At 37.4% G+C, this 20,508-nt stretch overlaps 1 protein-coding gene across 1 annotated transcript in view; it reads left to right on the top strand.

The window, feature by feature from the left end:
• The window catches only part of LOC115228010 (zinc finger ZZ-type and EF-hand domain-containing protein 1), a 155,888-nt gene that overhangs the window by 42,451 nt on the left and 92,929 nt on the right, over nucleotides 1-20,508 (top strand). Inside the window, exons 17-28 of the mRNA XM_029798686.2 lie at nucleotides 165-245; nucleotides 1,405-1,524; nucleotides 4,851-4,933; nucleotides 7,607-7,662; nucleotides 8,014-8,097; nucleotides 9,266-9,331; nucleotides 10,421-10,463; nucleotides 12,337-12,450; nucleotides 14,648-14,743; nucleotides 16,706-16,800; nucleotides 17,246-17,330; nucleotides 18,968-19,070. Coding sequence (XP_029654546.1) covers nucleotides 165-245; nucleotides 1,405-1,524; nucleotides 4,851-4,933; nucleotides 7,607-7,662; nucleotides 8,014-8,097; nucleotides 9,266-9,331; nucleotides 10,421-10,463; nucleotides 12,337-12,450; nucleotides 14,648-14,743; nucleotides 16,706-16,800; nucleotides 17,246-17,330; nucleotides 18,968-19,070 — 1,026 coding nt within the window. The remainder of the gene's footprint in view (nucleotides 1-164; nucleotides 246-1,404; nucleotides 1,525-4,850; nucleotides 4,934-7,606; nucleotides 7,663-8,013; nucleotides 8,098-9,265; nucleotides 9,332-10,420; nucleotides 10,464-12,336; nucleotides 12,451-14,647; nucleotides 14,744-16,705; nucleotides 16,801-17,245; nucleotides 17,331-18,967; nucleotides 19,071-20,508) is intronic.

Raw genomic sequence — 20,508 nt, 5'->3', positions numbered from 1 at the left:
CCGATAGAATAAGTACTAGGTTTACAAAGAATAAGTCCTGGGATCGATTTGCTTGACTAAAGGCGGTGCTTCTGCATGGCAGTAGTCAAATGACTGAAACAAATATGTGAATAAGAGAATATACATATTTTATATTTAATTTTTTTTTTTTTTTTTTTTTCCAGATTTTCCTGATCTGAGTTTATCTTGCAATCAACTGATGACCAAAATGATAAAATCGAAAAACACAGCTTTGGAGAAGCAATGTAAGTATTGCGAGAACAGAAATACTATCGTATCCTTCTTTGTGTAAGACCTCCTCCTCCTCCTCATCATCATCATCATCATTTAATGTTTGTTTTCCATGCTGGCATGGGTTGGATGGTTTAACATGACCTTGTAAGCCATAAAGCTGCATTGAGTTCCAATCTCTACTTTGGCACTGTTTCTGTGGCTGGATACCCATCCTAACACCAACCACTTTACAGACTGTCCTGGATGCTTGTTTCATGGCACCGGCCCTAATGGGATCACCAAGTACCTCGTAAGACAAGACCCCCTCAATCAAGTGGGGATGTAGTACTGAGACAATTGGCTTTATGCCAAGTTTTTACATGTTAATGTAGGGTGTAATTTGCATAAGATTTGGCTGTTGTTACTCTACAATGTCTGCTTTGGCATATTTTCTACAGATGGGTGCTCTTCCTAACACCAACACTTTTACAGTGGGTATAGGTTTTTTTTTTACATGGTACTAATGCTAGTGGGGTCACCAATTAAGTTGCAAGATGAGGCCTCTCGAATGAGTTGGGTATACTATTAAAAGGGTATATGCTGTGATTGAGAAGACCTGGCAAGAGAAGTGTGATCATAGCATACACTAGTTTCACACAACCAGCCCATTTAAAAATGTCGGGCAACGTTCCGTGCTTGAGGAGACCTATTGAGTATAGTAAATCAAAATCAAATCACAATCAAATCGAAATTGTAGTTGTGGCTGTTAGCAGTGCTGGTGGTACATGATAAGCACCATTCATTCATGCATGGATCGCTGTCAGACCTGCCTGACTGGCTTCTTGTGCTGGTGGCATGTAAAAAGCACCATCAGAATGTGGTTGGCGTTAGGAAGGGCATCCAGCTGTAGAAACATTGCCAGATTCAGACTGGAGCCTTGTGTGGCCTCCTGGCTTGCCAGTCCCCAATCAAACCGTCCAACCCATGCCAGCATGGAAAAACGGACGTTAAACGACGAGGACGATGATGGGTTTATGCTAGATGCTGAGAAGTTAAAATAGAGTGTAATTTGAGTGAGATTTGGCTGCTATTTTAACAAATTGAATGACTATGCACAGGGGTGTTATCATTAGCTCATCAATCACCTAACTCTTTTACTATGTTTTTTGATTCCTGTTTTGTATATTCCAGCCAGTTCTTTCTACATGCCATTGTGTGGTTGCGAAGGAGGACAACTAGAAGACAAATCAAAGCAAAACAGCAACAACAGTAGCAGCAGCAGCAACACTACCAATCTACGAAGCATTCAAGGTGAGAATTCTTTCCATTCTAAGGTTCTATTTTATTTAACCCTTTTCCCTCCCGAAAGGTGTGGACATGGACATGTGGTTAAGATGTTCGCTTTGTAACTCTGTTGTTCTGGGTTCAATACCATAGTGTGCAAGTGTTTTCTCTAGCCCTGGTCCAACCAATACCTTGTAAGTTAACATGGTAGATGGAAACTGTGTGGAAACCCCATGTATATACAAGATGCGGCAGAAGTAACACCCTTTTTGCATTTAATAACTTTTATAGTATATAAATGTTTATTAAGTAAATTTTTATTAAACACAAATTTATTATATTACTTAAAGAAACAAATAAAAAACTGATAAAAAAACATGCAGAAGTTTTCGGAAATAAAAAAAGAAACTCAATTTGGAACTAGAAAACTCAAATACAAAAGGCCGTTACTTCTGCCGCATCCTGTATATATACGTGTGTAACACCTTTCTTCCACTGTTTTAATTCTCGTTATCGTTTATACTCTGTGTAAGTTGGACCTAATAATATAAACATCTATATATTGAGACCTTTGGAAATATCTTGTGCTTGAGAAGACCTGGCAAGCCAACTGAGACCATAACTTCGTGGCCTATGCCAGGGGTGTAACCAACCCACTTATGCGTGCTTTTCCTTCATTGGACACTAAACTCTGCTTGCGAGGACCTGTTGAGGCAAGTGAAATCAAAATCAAATTCGATGACTGGCATTCGTGCTAGTGGAGTGCTAAGAGCACCAGCTGAGCGTGATTGTCGCCAGAACAGCAAACTGGCTTCAGTGCCAGTGGCACGTAAATAGCATCATTCAAGCATGATCATTACCAGCATTGCTTTACTGGCACATGAAAAAACATTCGAGCAAAGTCGTTGCCATTGCCGCTGGTCTGGCTCCTCTGCAGGTGGAACGTAAAAAACACCATTTGAGCGACCCGTTGCCAGTACCGCCTGACTGGCCCTCATGCCGCTGGCATGTAAAAACACCCACTACACTCTCGGAGTAGTTGGCGTTAGGAAGGGCATCCAGCTGTAGAAACTCTGCCAGATCAAGATTTGAGCCTGGTGCAGCCATCTGGTTCGCCAGTCCTCCGTCAAATCGTCCAACCCATGCTTGCATGGAAAGCAGACGTTAAACGATGATGATGATTTATGCATAAACATTCACCAACTGAAAGTCTCCACCTTTTGCTTTCGTTTTGCATGTATACATCATTATCATCATTTAACGTCTGTTTTTCATGCTGGCATGGGTTGGACGGTTTGACTGAGGTCTGGAAAACCAGCGGCTGCACCAGGTTCTAATCCGATCTGGCAATGTTTCTACAGCTGGATACCCTTCCAAACACCAACCACTCTGAAAATGTAGTGGGTACATTTTTTATGTGCCACTGGCACAGAGCCAGTCAGGCGGCCTTGGCATTGATCACGTTCAGATAGTGCTTTTTACGTGCCACCGACACAGGAGCCAGTCGGGGGTCACTGGCCTCAGTTATGATATACACAAGTTTTGTATTTGAAGGATAAGGGAAATTATAGAAAGCATTGATTCGAACAGTTCCTTTTGGAAGCCCTTACGTTGAATTTTTATCTCTTTATTTGTCACTCCTTCATTCAGTACCTGAACCCAATGTACACGATGCATAATAGTTTACACATAATAGTTTACACATACTCTTACTTGTTTCAGTCATTTGACTGTGACCATGCTGGAGCACTGCCTTTAGTCAAGCAAATCAACCCCGGGACTTATTTTTTGGAAGCCTAGTACTTATTCTATCGGTCTCTTTTACCGAACCGTTAAGTTACGGGGACGTAAACACTCCAGCATTGGTTGTCAAGCGATGTTAGGGGGACAAACACACACACACATATATATATACATATATACGGCGGACTGCTTTCAGTTTCTGTCTACCAAATCCACTCACAAGGCTTTGGTTGGCCTGAGGCTATAGTAGAAGACACTTGCCCAAGGTTCCATGCAGTGGGACTGAACCTGGAACCATGTGGTTGGTAAGCAAGCTACTTACCACACATATGTATATTTATTTTGTTGTGTGTTTTAAATTATGCTTTGGAATTTGTATTGATTGCCTACATGTCTTCCTTCTATAAGGTCTGGAAAGCCAGCGGCTGCACCAGGTTCTAATCCGATCTGGCAATGTTTCTACAGCTGGATACCCTTCCAAACACCAACCACTCTGAAAAGTGTAGTGGGTACATTTTTTATGTGCCACTGGCATAGGAGTCAGTCAGGCGGCCCTGCCATTGTTCACGTTCGGATAGTGCTTTTTACGTGCCACCAACACAGGAGCCAGTCGGGTGGCATGGCATTGACCAGGTTCAGATGGTGCTTTTCACATGCCACCAGCACGAGAGCCAGTCAGGGGTCACTTATCCTCCAATTTAGCTCGCAATGAGCACTTCTTAATACAGTCCATATATTGTGAACTATACTTAAAAACATACTTTATAAGAAAATTTAACTTTATTTTGTATTTGATGTATTTAATATATTTAATATATTTGTTGTGTCTTATTTGCTTATCCACATAATTGCCTCTGTATAAGTATATTTGTATGACTGTATGCAGGTTTTTATATATGCATGTTTGTGTATGTGTCAGTGTGTTTGTCCCCCTCCCACTGCTTGACAACCAGTGTTGGTTTGTTTACGACCCTGTTAGTTGGTGGTTTAGCAAAAGAGACCAAATTTAAAAAAGTAAGCCCTGGTGTTGATTTGTACAACTAAAACCCTTCAAAGCAATGCCCCAGCATGACCACAGTCAAATGGCTGAAACAAATAAAAAATAAGTTTTACAGAGATGTACTTGCATAGTAAGTGACCTGATCTGAGAAGCAGAAAATCATAAAAGTGCTGTGAAAATATCTTAATATTTTGTGTCTACTTACCATTTTGGTATGGACTGGACTGGTCATCTTGGTCCAAATCCTTTCTATTTGGACTTTCTGCAGCTTTTCTAGATAGGAGGGACCACAGCATACTTATGTTTTATTTTAGCATGGTTTCTATGGTTGGAAACTTTTCCTGATCTCAACTGCTTTACAGAGTGCACTGGGTGCATTTCATCATTGCACCAGCACTACAGAGTTGCCTTGTCCTCTCTGTCCCAGAATAAGACAATTGGGTATGGCTGTTTGGATGCTGATGGTTTGTCACAGTTGAAATTCAGTCTTTGGCACTGGAGGTAAATGAACACACACATGTGAATACACACACACACTGCTCCATCTTCTTTGTCAACTTTCTCTCTTCCCTCATCCCTCTCTTTTTTCTGTCTTCCTGTCTCCCTATAGTTTACCTTACGGAAGGCAGGAAAAGTGTTGACCTCTTCTTCAAGGCTCCTGATTTCGTTACCTTAACGAAGTTGATGATCAAGGTGAGTTGAATTCATTTCATAAAACGCCATCATCATTGTCAACAACATCATCATCATTGTCATCATTAACATTGTCCTCATTATCATCATCATCATCTTCATTGTCATCTTCGTTATTGTCATCATTGCTGTCCTCATTATTGTCATCATTGTGATGATGATCATTATCATCGTATTTGTCATCATTACCAGTGTCATCATCATCAACATCATCTCTTTTATACATCATCATTTTCTTCCTTTTGTGTACTTGTATTTCTTTTACATATCCAAACAGGTATAGGAGTGGCTGTGTGGTAAGTAATTTGCTTCCCAACCAAATGATTCTGGGTTCAGTCCCACTGCGTGGCACCTTGAGCAAGTGTCTTCTGCCTTGGGCTGACCAAAGCCTTGTGAGTGGATTTAGTAGACGGAAACTGAAAGAAGCCTGTCATATATATATATATATATATATATAATATATATATATATATATATATGTATATGTATGTGTGTGTGTGTGTATATGTTTGTGTGTTTGTGTTTGTCCCCCCTCCAGTATCGCTTGACAACCGGTACTGGTGTGTTTATGTCCCCATAACATAGCGGTTCGGCAAAAGTGACCGATAGAATACAAAGAATAAGTCCTGGGGTCGATTTGCTCGACTAAAGGCAGTGCTCCAGCATGGCCACAGTCAAATAACTGAAACAAGTAAAAGAGTAAAAGAGTATATCTCATTTTTTTCCAGCTCCATCTCTTCATAACTTTTCTTCATCACAGCATAGACAACATATTTTCCATGTTTATTCTTCACATTATTTTTGTTGTCCACCTTGGCTATCTTCTCTTTGGGCCCAACAAACAGCAGAGTGAACAGCAGAGAAAACAAAATGCTTCAAACTGTTTAACTGTTCCACCATAGTATTAACCATTACATTGTATACTTGATGGAGGATGTAGAGGAGTGGCTCTTTAGAACATACTTAGTCATTTGACTGACCTCTTGAAGCTTCTATCCTGTTGCAATTAGTGAAATGGCTAAATAGATATTGTTGGATTACCAACACACAGCTCTTGAGTTCAGTTCCATCGTAAAGAATTCCCTTGTTCACGCTATTCATCTGGCTGTCAGGAAGGAACAGACACCAGATCATCTACTTATGTTATATTGCACAATAATGAGCTCTCTTGTTGCTTCAATGAAAGAGGGTTTAGCTAAGCAAAATGTTGAAGGTCTAGAAAAACGGCCATTGCCCTTTTACTGTTTGTGTGGAGTGAAAGTTGAACACTTCCATTAGCATTCTCTATTTGTCTCCGTTTCCTCTTTCCCTGTCTCCATTAGACTTATGAAGAAAGTTTGATGGTGCTTGTGTCTTGGTTTACTGAACAACCTGCATGATGAAAGCCATTATTGTAAGCATTGTTTCTGTAGAGCTAGCCCCACTCTCTCATCTTCAAAGTGATATTGGTCTGTTGCTACAAGTCCAATAGTTATCAAGCTGCAGGATATGCATAGAGTTACCTTCTTGAATAAGCAGCTAAAGACCTGAAAGGTTTCATTTGGCCTGAGTCTGCTGGGGTGTCTGTAAGTAATCTTTTTCAGAAGCAATGCTGAAACCCTTGGAAACCAGAGTAAATCCAGACGTTTTGAGCATAAGTCTGTCTGTGAAGTGAAATATATATTCAAAATGTTTGAGGTAGGACTGAAAATATCTCTTAGGAAGAAAGGGTGTTTATAGTTGTAAGGTTTTGAACTTGTGACCAAAGTATGGGGAGAGTGTAGTTCAGTACCCTAACCTCACCACCATTGGGTCAACAACATAATATATATATACCATGTTGGAGGGTATATAAGACACCTGGTCCATATGCAAAATTGGGCATCCCATAAATTTTAATGCCGTGTGGCGCCACGTAAAAGTGCTCCATGGCATCACATTAAAAGCACCCAGCGCCATGAAAAGCATCTGTGTGGTGCCAGCACACTCAGTAAGGTGGTTGGTGTTAGGAAGGGCACCCAGTCATAGAAACCATGCCAAATCAAACTGGAATTTGGTGCAGATCTCCCCCTTTCCGCTAGCTTGCCAGTTCTTGTCACACTGTCCAACCCTTGCCAGCTTGGACAACGGACATTAAACGATGATGAGGATGATGATGATTAAAACGTTTTACATGAATATGTGCCTGTGTCTTTTATGCCTTCAAATATGGTATATACAAGAGGTTGTAATCCAAGCTGTGTCCTTGTGATGCACATCTGTATGTTCATATTAATCCAACTTATTTTGAATGAGATTTATGTAGCAATTGAAATTTCTGCTGAATTATATTTTGCAGAGTAATTACTTGTGAAAATAGGAGAGTGGAAAAAATTTGGTATATTTTTAATTCCATGTTAAACATGTTCCGTTACAGAATAGGAGTTAAAAAGGTAAACATGTAGAAAAAAATATATAGAATCTCTTATCCGTAATTCTTCAGAAAAAGTTTGGAGGATTGTATACATTTTCTCAACACGTAAACCTTTGTAACTCCTATTCTGTAATGAAACATATGTAACATGATATTAAAAATATACCAAATTTTCTCACTCTTCTGTTTTATTACACACACACACACACACACACACACACACACACACACACACAATTCTTGATAGTATCTCATTATATTTTCACTCTCATTGTCTTCAGGTAATCAGTGGTTCTCGTGGTTCCAGACAAGGATTGGTGTTTGTCTACGGTGATCAGTATGTAACTAAGGTTTTTTTTACCTACTTTCCTTCTTTCTTTCTACATTTTTTATTCTTTGCTTTTTCTTTATTCTTTTTCCCTTTGTTTCTTTACCTGTCCTTCCTTCCTTTTTTCTTTCCTTCCTTCCTTTTTTCCTTCCTTCTTCCTTCCTTCCACCCTCAATCCCCCACCCCTCCCATCCCATTCCTCCCCTTCATATCCCCTCCTTCCTTCCTTCCTTAAATTGCTGGCCTTGTGCCAAAACTTGAAACCATTGTTATTTATTTATTTATTTATTCCAATTTCTGATACTAACATCTTTTGACTCTGTCATTTTCTTTGATTTTTCTTTTTTTTTTCACTTTCAGAAATGATTTCTGCCAAGATGACCATGTTAGTAAATACGCAGCCTATGATGAATGGACACAACAGGATATCCAGTCTCATTTGGCGTATGTCTTTAATTCGTTCTTTTCTACATTCATGACAGATTGAAATCTCACTGTCTACCCTACCACACAAATGAAGTTTCCCTGTATAGTCGTTAAAAGCATGAAATGGGAGTAATAAACAGTCAGACAACTGATGAGGACTTATTTTCTTTCGGTATTTTGTCTTGTACTATTCTCTCGTGTGTTTATGTATTTTTCACTCATTGATGATGTCCTGTACACAAAGTGTATTTTTTATATATATATATATATATATATATATATATATATATATATATATATATATAATAATAATATTAGGGAGTAAATCCAAACTTACAGGAAAAATTAGATTTGGGATTAAATCCAATTTTACAGTATAAATATAAATTAAATTAGAGATAAAACCACTATCAGGCAAATCAAACAGTGAAAAACATGAACCAAAACATAGAAATAAAAATAATTAATATAATATACAAAATATATAAAATATTTAATTCAAAATTTAAATTATTTAAATTTAAAGTTAAAAATTTAAAATTATTAATTTATATTTATAAATTTATAAATTTATATATATATGTATTTTTATTTATTAAATATATATAACTATCAAAAAGTATTAAAAGTTTAATATATTTTGTATATTATATTAATTAATTTTATTTCTATGTTTTGGTTTATGTTTTTCACTGTTTGATTTGCCTAATAGTGGTTTTATCTCTAATTTAATTTATATATATATATATATTTTCATATATCCATATTTTGTAATTTTGGAAGTTGTATTGGCATTATTTCATTTGCTGCTGACTGAAACCATGCTTGCGCGGTGAATTTGAAAAATTATAATATATAATGATGAGACATATGTTATTCGGTCTCTAAATTATATATTAGTGTTTTGACGTTGCCACTGATGAGAACTTCACCTAGTAAATTATTTTATTTGCTAATTAAAGCTTGAAACCTAAGTATGGCTGTAAAAAACAAGGTAAAAAGTTTTTATTTTATATTCCCTTCGAAATTACTCTTAAATGTGGTTTTGGACGTTTTGACTGCTCCTTCTAGCATTTAAAGCTGCTTGTTAAGGGTTGCCTCTTTTGTATTTAAATGTACACTAATTTTATACACACACACACACACACACACACACACATCCACTTATACTTTTCTCTGTTTATAGTCAGGAGCAGTGTTTACCTTATTCAGAAAATGATCCAGTGGCTGCATTTCATTTTGAAGATACCTGGTATGTAGCTACTCTATTTATTTATATTTTTGTGGACATGTTGGAAAGAGTAAAGGCCTCTTCCTGTGTGTGATATTAGGATTGTATATATACACCATGCACACATACATTCGCATATGTGCCAAACACATATTCAACAATATACACACAACACATATACATGTGTATAATATATGCACTATAAACATATACAATACGCACATACATCAAGAAGCCAAGCCAGGTGAAATTGTAGTTGTGGCAGATACTGGTGTCACACAAATGGTACCTGTGCTGGTGGCACGTAAAAGGCACCCATTACACTCTTGGAGTAGCTGGTGTTAGGAAGGGCATCCAGCCATAGACACCATGCCAAATCAGAGTGGAGTCTTACCAGCTCTGATCAGACCATCTGACTTTTGCCAGCATGGACAACTGATGTTATGTAATGATGATGATGATAAACACTACACACACATGTACATATATATACATCTATATACACACCACAATTATGCATCAATGTACACACTACACTCATATATCTACATGCACGTATATACATACATTCTCACTATGTATATACATCTGTATATATACTCCACTTGCATGCATTTACATATAAGCTTCATTTTGAGTTACAAAGAATGCCTCTACATGTTCTCTTGATATGCTAGAAATAAAAGCCAATTCTCTCTCAACTGTCTTAACAGAAGGATACATTAGATATTGTAGTTCTAGATGCAATCATATATATGAAAATATGATGGTGGTCATGGTTGGAAGGCCTTTGATCATAGATCTGTTTGATCAAGCCTGGCTTTGGGTTAAACAACAGCAACACAAACACATACACCTGATCACTTACATGTCCGCCTATACATGGCAACATACATGCACATACATACATGACTACCTGCATACACACTCATCCACACTCACACATGGCTACACACACACACGTACACAGCTACTGACACATGGCTACCCCCCCCACACACACATGGCTATACACACACACACACACACACACACACACAGCTTACTCACATCAGGAAAGAAATGACAATGTGATAAGGTAGTTTAATTTGTTTTTATTTTCCCACCCAGGGACGAGTTGGAAATTCCAGTTCTTTGGTATCCAGAAGGAAAGGTTAGTTTAGTGGTTTGTTTGAATGACATTTTTTTAAAACTTTATTGTGGGTGGTGGGATATACATGATATTGATAAATATAAAGCATTTTATAACCCATTCTTTATATATATATATATATGTATATATATATATAATTAAGGGTTTAGCAACAAGTTGCTTCACCACATACCGAAAATTTAGAAATAGCAGCCAAAAGACAGCTAATTCTTTTAACTACAAATATGACTCCACGTCTTTTGGCTGCTCTTTCTAAATTTTCAGTATGTGCTGAAGTAACTTGTTGCTAAACCCTTAATTATATTTATAATTATATAAAAAAAACTTTTTGTACAAGTTTTTACCGATAAATGGTTTTTTTCCATACCAAAACAACTTGGTAAAATTTATTAATTATTAAATTAATAATTCTTTACCCTATATCTGTAATAAGTATATATATAATCGTCAGTAAATCATAAACCTGAAGGAAAAGCACATTCTAAGTTATAGATCAGTAGAATATTTAGAGAAAGTTATGGCTGGTTCATTGGGTTACCCAGGGTTTCTTGTCGTTAAATTGCTTGGCTTTACATACATCTTGTCAGATACTAATGACCAGTGATCTATAGCCTCCCTCCTTTATTTGTAGAGAGGTTATAGGCCACTGGCCATTAAGGCCTGGTGAGATGTATGTGAAGCCAAGTGCGTTATGGACAGGAAACCCTGGGTAACCATATGAACTGGCCGTAACTACCTAATATGTGTGTGCGTGTTTGTGTGTGTGTGTGTGTGTGTGTGTTTATATCATGAATACATGATCAACCAGACTATTGGTTGTTACACATCGCTGGTCACAATGTGCTTTGCATCTTTTTAGCTTTCAGAATATGCCACCCCACTGGCTAGCTCAGTGAGTAGGCCAACATTCCTCCTGGTTGGAAGATTAGTCCATCAGAGGGTTTCCCATTTGCAGCTGAGTGTTCTTCAGCAAAACACTTCATTTCACATTACTAACTATGACTTAACTATCCTCTCACGCCATCTCCGATGAAGGGATATAATTAATAAATATCCTAGAAACAGCTGTAAGACCTTCTATCTATAAATACTCTAATATTTACACAGCCTTGGTTTTTTTTTTATCTTATTACGCAAAAAATTCTTATATGTGTGTGTATATATATATATATATATATATATATATATATAGGCGCATGGCTCAGTGGTTAGAGCATCGAGCTTACGATCGTGAGGTTGTGAGCTCGAATCCTGGACCGGGCTGCGTGTTGTGTTCTTGAGCAAAGCACTTTATTTCACGTTGCTCCAGTTCACTCAGCTGTAGAAATGTGTTGCGACGTCACTGGTGCCAAGCTGTATCGACCTTTGTCTTTCTCTTGGATAACACTTGTGGCATGGAGAGGGGAGGCTGGTATGCATGGGCGACTGCTGGTCTTCCATAAACAACCTTGCCCGGACTTGTGTCTAGGAGGGTAACTCTCTAGGTGCAATCCCATGGTCATTCATGACCGAAGGGGGTCTTTACCCTTTTTTTATATATATATAATATATATATATATATATAAATAATAATAATAATATTAGGGATTTTATCTCTAATTTAATTTATATATATATATATATATATATATATATATATATATATATATATATATATATGCACAAACCCGTAGCTAAGTTTTTGTATATATGTATGTATATTTGACATATAATTATATAGATATATTTTATTTTATTAAGTTTGTGATCTATTTATCTATTGCATATTATTTAGTTACTTGTGTGTGTGTGTGTGTGTAATCTATATTATATATGAATGTTATGGTGTTTTATTAGTATGTATAATGAATGTGTACTGTATGTATTTTACCAGTATGTGTTAGTGAAGTTTTTGGAGCCTCGAAGTGACACCAGTGGGAAACTGGGTGTGAAGTCCATACAGTTCTCTGGTTTCCACAAAAAGATTACCTTCTCAAGAATGCTACCCGTAAGTCTATGATGTTTCTTATTGTTGTTGTATTGTATGTTTTTTTGTAACTGTAAACAACATAAACGAAATGCAAGTCCCATTTTATATATATATATATGTGTGTGTGTGTGTGTGTGTGTGTGTGTGTGTGTGTGTGTTATAACCTCTGTATGACTTCAAGCTATCAAGTTGTAGGGATCTGGTTTGGTAGTTTCAGCGTTTTGAAGAGTGTAAAACCTTCTCTGTGCCTCTATTGTTCCCAGACGTACTCTGACCCCAGTAGCTGGACTTCTCAGGGCCCCAGCTATGTCTTAACTAGCATATATAATGACAATCCATTTGAGCACAGGGATGCCGAAATACTCTAGATTGGCATTAGGGCAAGCAGTAAAATTACTAGGAGTGAGGGCCCCCTAGCTGTTGTCACAATATCCTTCTAGGAGAGGGACACTGATGTAAAACCTGTGGTTTCACATGGTACTGGTCATCTCGCTTTGGCCTGCCACTAGGTAATCACAGAGGCTCAGAGAGTGGTACTCATGTTGTACTAGTATTTATCTTTATAACCCAGTTGTGTTCAGATGTCTCTTTATGGTGACCTCATTTGTCATTCCATCTATTGAAAGCCCTTTGGCAGTAAAAAAAAATGGTGACACGTGCAGATCTAACGAGTTGGAAGCACACATTAGGTTGCAGCTTTCATCTGTCACCTATGCTTCAAACCATGCAAATCTTCTATTGGAATTAAATAATCATCTGAAAGGTCATGGACGGAAAGTAAGAAATGTCATTGACAATGAGGAAGCACAAGGTGACAGCAATCATTTGTGAAAATGGTGCAAATAACCATTATGTGTGTGTGTATGCATATGCAAATATGTATGTTAGTAAAAACATATACATATACCTGCATATATAGTTTGTTTGTTTGATGCCTGCTTTTTCCATGCTTGCATTGGTTTAATAGATATGTTATCCAGAATATCATGGCTATTGTTTTACAATCGGATGGCCTCCCTAAGTCTAACTCTTACTTGTTTTTCAAGTAAAGTGCTACGATGTTTTCTTAACAGGGGGAAAACTGATGTCACCACCACCTGCTGCTCTCTTGTACAAGTGTGACCGTAGTTGGGAATATCCCCCCTGCTGTCTCTCTTCTTTTAGTTTCCATCTACCAAATCCATTTATAAGGGCTTTGGTAAGCCTGGTGCTATAGAAGAAGACACTCAATCATGGTGCTGTACTGTGTAGCTGAATGAAACCAATTGTGTGTGTGTGTGTTTCCTTGTCTTCACATTGCATGATAGCTGTAAATGAGTGTTACCAACAAACAAACAGTGTCATGCTATTCTTACTTCTTTATTGCCCACAAGGGGCTACACATAGAGAGGACAAACAAGGACAGACAACGGGATTAAGTCGATTACATCGACCCCAGTGCGTAACTCATACTTAATTTATCGATCCCAAAAGGATGAAAAGCAAAGTCGACCTCGGCGGAATTTGAACTCAGAACATAACATCATCATCATCATCATCATTTAGTGTCCGCTTTCCATGCTAGCATAGGTTGGACGGTTCAACTGGGGTCTGGGAAGCCAGAAGGCTGCGCCAGGTCCAGTCTGATCTGGCAATGTTTCTACGGCTGGATGCCCTTCCTAACGCCAACCACTCCGTGAGTGTAGTGAGTGCTTTTTACGTGCCACCAACACAGTTGCCAGACGGGGCTGGCAAACGACCATGGTCAGATGGTGCTTTTTAAGTGCCACCGGCACGGGGGCCAGGCGAGACTGGCAACCGCCATGATCGGATGGTGCGTTTTACTAGCCACCGGCAAGGAGGCCAGGTGAGGTTGGAAAATGGCAGACGAAATACCGCTAAGCATTTCGCCTGGCATGCTAACGTTTCTGCCAGTGTCATGCTATTCTGAGCTCCTGTGAAATCATGTCTGGCCATGAGAAAATATTACCTTACTTGAAAACAGGTGAGGGTTGGTGACAGGATGAGCATCTTGCTGTAGAAAATCTGCCTCAACCAATTCTGTCTGGCCAATGCAAGCATGAGGAAGTGTATACTTAAGCAATAGTGATGACAATGATGATGATATTTGTGGGTATCGTTGTTCAGTTTTGTATATTTAACCATCTTCATTTAGTAAATCAGTGAAGCAATTTTCCACCATAACACTAAACTCTCTTTTGTTCTCATCCCTCAGCCACAACCACTGTTTAATCCAATGAAAGAATTGGTAAATGTCGATGAGATGCAGACTCTCATTCTGAACTTCTTGATAGATTTGGCACAAGTGCAGGTATTATCTCCGTTTTTCTTTTTCACCTTCCCTACTTTCTTTTTCATTTTCTGTTTCACGTCTGAGATGTGAAGTAAATAATTTTAAGTGCGAGTCTCAAAGTGGATACAACTATTAATTAGTAGCATGTATTATATTGTGGTAACCTCTGACCTTTTCTTCATCCAAGGGACCTTTTTCTGTCCCTTTATCATATTATAACCTCCCATCAAGCTGCCATAAAGCTACCTCCCTTTGCAAGTTACTTGGTGACCTCATTGGTGTTGGTGCCATGTGAAAAGCACCCACAGAACACTCTGGAAAAGTGGTTGACATTAGAAAGGGCATCCATCTGTAGAAACCTTGCCAAAGTAGAAAATAGAGCTTGGCGCAGTCCTCTGGCTCACCATTTCCTGTTGAGCCATCCAGGCCAGTGATTCTCGCTCAGGGTTCATGTGGCCCTTGGGGGTCCAAATAAGATTTTATTGTTAAAATTTACATACAATGAATTGATTACACCTCTACAATGCATAAAATACTTTAATTATTTTTTAATAATAACATTTAATCATAAAAATGTAATAGGATTCTTTTAAATAGTGAATGGCTATGAGGGTCTCCAACCAAGTAAAATAGGAATCCAACAGGTTCATAGACAAAAATAGTGATTTGGAACTGCTGGTATGAAAAATGGATGTTAAATTGTGATGAAATTGATGAGTATATTACTTGCTATTATTTATCACTGTATCCTCCATGAAACTCATCCTTCAAGTTTACGCCAAAGAAACTGGGAAACCGACCCTTATGAGCCTGGTGTGGCTCGAGAAGGAACAAACAACAACAATCCTTAAAGTAATGATTTATATGTGACTTGTTACTGACATTGCATGTTCCTCTATGTGACGTACTGTATGTTACTGTATGTGACACTAGGAAGTTAATCCTGTGATGAGTTCCTGGGGTAGGTTTTCTTTATAGGATAGTTTTCATCTGGTTAGATATGAAAAACCTTTGATTTTCAGTACATTTGTCCATTCTGGGCAGTTTTATATGCCATGTCATGTGTCTGATAGATAGCCTTGTGCTACTCATCACTTGAGGTTTCTATCTGTTTTTTTTTTTTAATACTATCTGATGAGAGATACAATTCCCAAAACAGATTTTTCTGTATGGAAGACTTGCATTGCTACAAAGAAAGATCATGTATATATTCTTTATATTGTGTATCTGAAGCTGGTTTTTATCTGTTTATCCTTTCATTATAAGTACTTAATATCATAGTCCTACATAATTCATCATTTATACAAACATTAGTTTAGCACTTTGGTGAAAAATACTTTGCTAAGACTAATTATAATGTGCCTGGTGTAACACATATGCATCTTGTTACTAAGTGTGTATGTTATATATATATGTTTAAAATATTCCACACGAGTCAGAAAATATGAAAAAAATAATAATAATAAAAAGAAAATGTGTTTCTCCTTTTACATTGCAGTTAATTAATATTATTACAGTCAAATCTTTTCAAAACAGAATAGTATACATTGAATAATGAGTTATTCCAACTAAATTATTTCAAAATACATTAGTTCATATCCTGAAATATATCTGAAATACATTACTATATTTAACTTGTTTCAAGATTATGAATTCCAAATTACATTTTTACATTGAGATCATTTAGAAATACATTATTAAACATTCCAATGTCCATAATTACAAAAATATATAATTAAATATTTCAAAGTACATATTTACAAACCGGTTTCACTTCTTATTGATGATATTCAATGCAATGTACATATGTACTTGTATATTTCTCTATATATACTTTATTATCCATAATTACAAAAATATATAATTAAATATTTCAAAGTACATATTTACAAACCGGTTTCACTTCTTATTGATGATATTCAATGTAATGTACATATGTACTTGTATATTTCTCTATATATACCTTATTATCTTTTGCAGTTCAGCACCAAAAAGGTGAACCGTCTTGATGTGTTAGATGTCGATGACATACCAGTCCAGGACATTTGGAATCTTTTCCGCATTTATATAAAAGAGTAAGTGACCTATTTATAATTTTAATAGTTTCTTCGTTGTCTTCTGAGCTCTGTTGATTTTTCTGAATTTTGTTTCTTATTTCTCCTCATGTATGTTTCCACTGCAGATATTGGTCTGCAGAAGTTCAGACCTTTTTTGAACCGCATAAACTTTTCTCTCATTAGGTGTGTAGTCCAGCAAAGGTCATGAACACCGCTTTGTATTCTCTGACTAACTTATAAGTCTTTATCTCTCTTCATCCATCCATCTGTCTGTTTGTCTATCCATCCACCATGATAATAATGTTTTATGTCCTATGTACAGATGTAGGTTCAACTCTCAGGAGAAGCCTTTAACTTTTTCTATTAAAAGGGTTTTTTAACCAAATAGCTCTCATGCTATTATTTATAGATTCATCTACTTAGATTCCACCATTAGAAATGAAATAATTTTTTGTTTTTGTAGGGAAAACTTTGAAAAAGCTGGTGCTTTGATCCGACTCCTTCATTGTCTCTTACCCGTCATGACATCACTGAATGAAGATCAAAAGGTTAGTTCATTCCCAACTGACACTTCTTTGACTCTGCTCATCTTATTTCTTTGTAGAACTGTTTTGACCCTTTTGATACCAACCCGCCTGAGACTGCCTCTGGCTCTGATACAAATTTCCTATTCTAAAGTGAACTAAATTAAAACCTCCCAACATATTTCAGGTTAATTTTTGCTTCAAATACGAACTTAGTAGTGACGAAGTTATTTTACCAAATTCTTCATCATTATAATAATTAATTAAAACAAAGGCAGTTTTTTTTCAAAAGAAGCCCAGTAATACAATGATTAAGTGTGTTGGAAGAATGCTGACAGAATTCAGTTTGATTATTGCTGTTGCTGTTGAAGTTTAACCCTGGATCAAGCTGACCTAAGCAGACTTATGATTCAGAGGTGTTCTAGCTGAAACTGACATGGCTTTGTGGATAAGAAGCCTGCTTCCCAACTGCATGGTTCTAGGTTCAGTCACATTGTGGGGCATCTTAGGCAAGTGTTTTCTTCTACACCCCTTGGTCTGACTAAAGTCTTGTGAGTGGATTTGGTTGGCGGAAACTGAAAGAAGCGAAAGAAGGTTGCGAGCTGGCAGAAACGTTAGCACGCCGGGTGAAATGCTTAGCGGTATTTCGTCTGTCTTTACGTTCTGAGTTCAAATTCCGCCAAGGTCGACTTTGCCTTTCATCCTTTCGGGGTCGATAAATTAAGTACCAGTTACGCACTGGGGTCGATATAATCGACATAATCCCTTTGTCTGTCCTTGTTTGTCCCCTCTATGTTTAGCCCCATGTGGGCAATAAAGAAATAAGAAACTGAAAGAAGTGCATTATCTATGTATTCTTTTATTCTTTTAATAAAAAAAAAGGTGAGTGCAGCCATGCTGGTGCTCCACCTTAAAGGGTGTTTTAGTCAAAGAAATCGACTCCAGGAGTTATTTTTTGTATCCTAGTACTTATTCTATCAGTCTTTTTTGTTGAACTGCTAAGTTTTGAGAATATAAACACACTTACATCAGTTGTCAAGCAATGGTGGTGGGGTACAAACACAGACACAAAGACACACACACACACACACACACACACACATATATGACGGGCTTCTTTCAGTTTCTGTCCTAGGCTATAGTACTTACTAAAGGTGTCACGCAGTGAGACTGAACCCATAACCTCGTGGTTGGGAAGCAAGCTTCTTACCACACAGCCATGTGTACACCTATTTATATATACATATATGTGTGTGTCTCATTGACAGTAACATCACATAAGAGTTGTTAATGAACATCATACAAGTGATGGCATTCATTTCCGTTCTTTTGAGGAAAAAAATGTCTGGTCATGGAAAAATAGGGGGAGGAGGGTGGGGGTTGTGTTTCCTATCCACTCCTTCTGCCACTGATCTCCACTGTCACAATGAATAGTGACAGGAGGCAAGGACAGGTTCTTTACATTACAATCTCCACTTTGACTTCGGAGGCAGTGAAGGCTATAAGAGGCTTGTATACTTTTTTGTTACCAATATTCACTGTCTGCAAGAGAGTGTGTGTGTGTGTGTGTGTGTGTGCAAGTGAGAATTGAACCACTGTCACCACCAACAGCAGCAGCTCTATACAAATGATTATTTTGTTGTTTATTTTTTCATTTTCAGGCTGCCATTGTAGACATGTTCCACTATTTATGTCAGACTTTGGACAATCAATGTGACGACACGAATCCTATGTACAAAATGATCCGACAACTGATTTATGATGGTGATTATTATCATTATTATTATTATTATTATTATTATTATTATTGTTGTTATTATTATCAATAAGGTGGCGAGCTGGCAGATTCTTTAGCACGCGGGGCAGAATGCTTAGCAGCATTTCATCTGTCCTTGTGTTCTAAGTTCAAATTCCACTGAGGTCAATTGCCTTTCATCTTTTTGAGGTCACTGAAATAAGTACCAGTTACACACTGGGGGTCGATGTAATTGACTAGTCACCCCCTCCTCCAAGCTGGCAGAATTGTTAGCATGCTGAGCAAAATGCATTGTGACATTTTGTCCATCTTTGCATTCTGAGTTCAAATTCTGCTGAGGTTGATGTTGTCTTTCATCCTTTCAAAGTCAATAAAATAAAGTACCAGTTGAGTACTGGGGTTGATGTAATTGACTTTATTTCAACACCCAAAATTGCTGGCCTTGTGCCAAAGTTTGAAATCATTATTATTATTAATGATACAATGATGATGGTGAAATGGCAGACTAATTAGCATGCCAGATAAAATGCTTAGCGGTATTTTGTCTGTCTGTACATTATGACTTCAAATACTAGACTTCCAAAGAATAAGTCCTGGGGTTGATATGCTCGACTAAAGGCGGTGCTCCAGCATGGCCACAGTCAAATGACTGAAACAAGTAAAAGAGTAAAAAGTATAATAAACCACACCTCTCCCTGCTATATATTTTTATATACTCGTGTATATACCCTTGAGGTTAGTGCTCCAACATGGGCAGAACTGATTGATTGAAAAAATAAAAGAATGATGTATATTATAAATCAGTGTTTGATTGGCAGAGATAGTTGATTGTTACAATAAATGACTGGCAGTGTTTAATTTTGTCTCCTCGACATTCTGAGTTCTAAACCTGCCAAGGTTAACAAGCACCAGTAATGTACGGAGGTTGAGGCTGTTTTTTATGTGCTTCCTTAACCTTTCAGCATTCAGATGCAACTCTTATTTATTCACGTTATTTTGTATTAGCTCATGGCTTTGATATTTCAATGATATGGCTGTTTATTTTTAGAAAGACATTGTAGGGTAGGTTTGAGAAACTGGATCTGGCCAGTTTGAACATTAAACAGGTAGAATATTTGCACCTGATATGGCTGGTTTAAGTCCTAAAGGGTTAAAGATTTGTGACTTGATTAGAAGTTATTATTAATAAATAATAATGAAGTTTGCAAGTGAACTGTTATTTCTTCTTCTTTTCTCTTTTGTTTCCACTCACTCCTTTTTGCTCTCTCACTCACTCTCCTTTACTGTTACACTCTCACTCACTCCTTTACTCACACTCATTCAATCTCCTTTACACATGCACACACAATCTTCCTTATTCACTTGTTGACAATCCCTTACACTTTCACTCAAATTTTCACTCCCTCACCCTCCCACTCACTCACCTTCACTCTCTTCCTCCCTCCC

Source organism: Octopus sinensis, unplaced genomic scaffold (assembly GCF_006345805.1).
Source record: "Octopus sinensis unplaced genomic scaffold, ASM634580v1 Contig08889, whole genome shotgun sequence".
NCBI lineage: Eukaryota > Metazoa > Mollusca > Cephalopoda > Octopoda > Octopodidae > Octopus > Octopus sinensis.
Note: the sequence above shows the minus strand (reverse complement) of the source record. Positions and strands in the feature narration are given on the sequence as shown.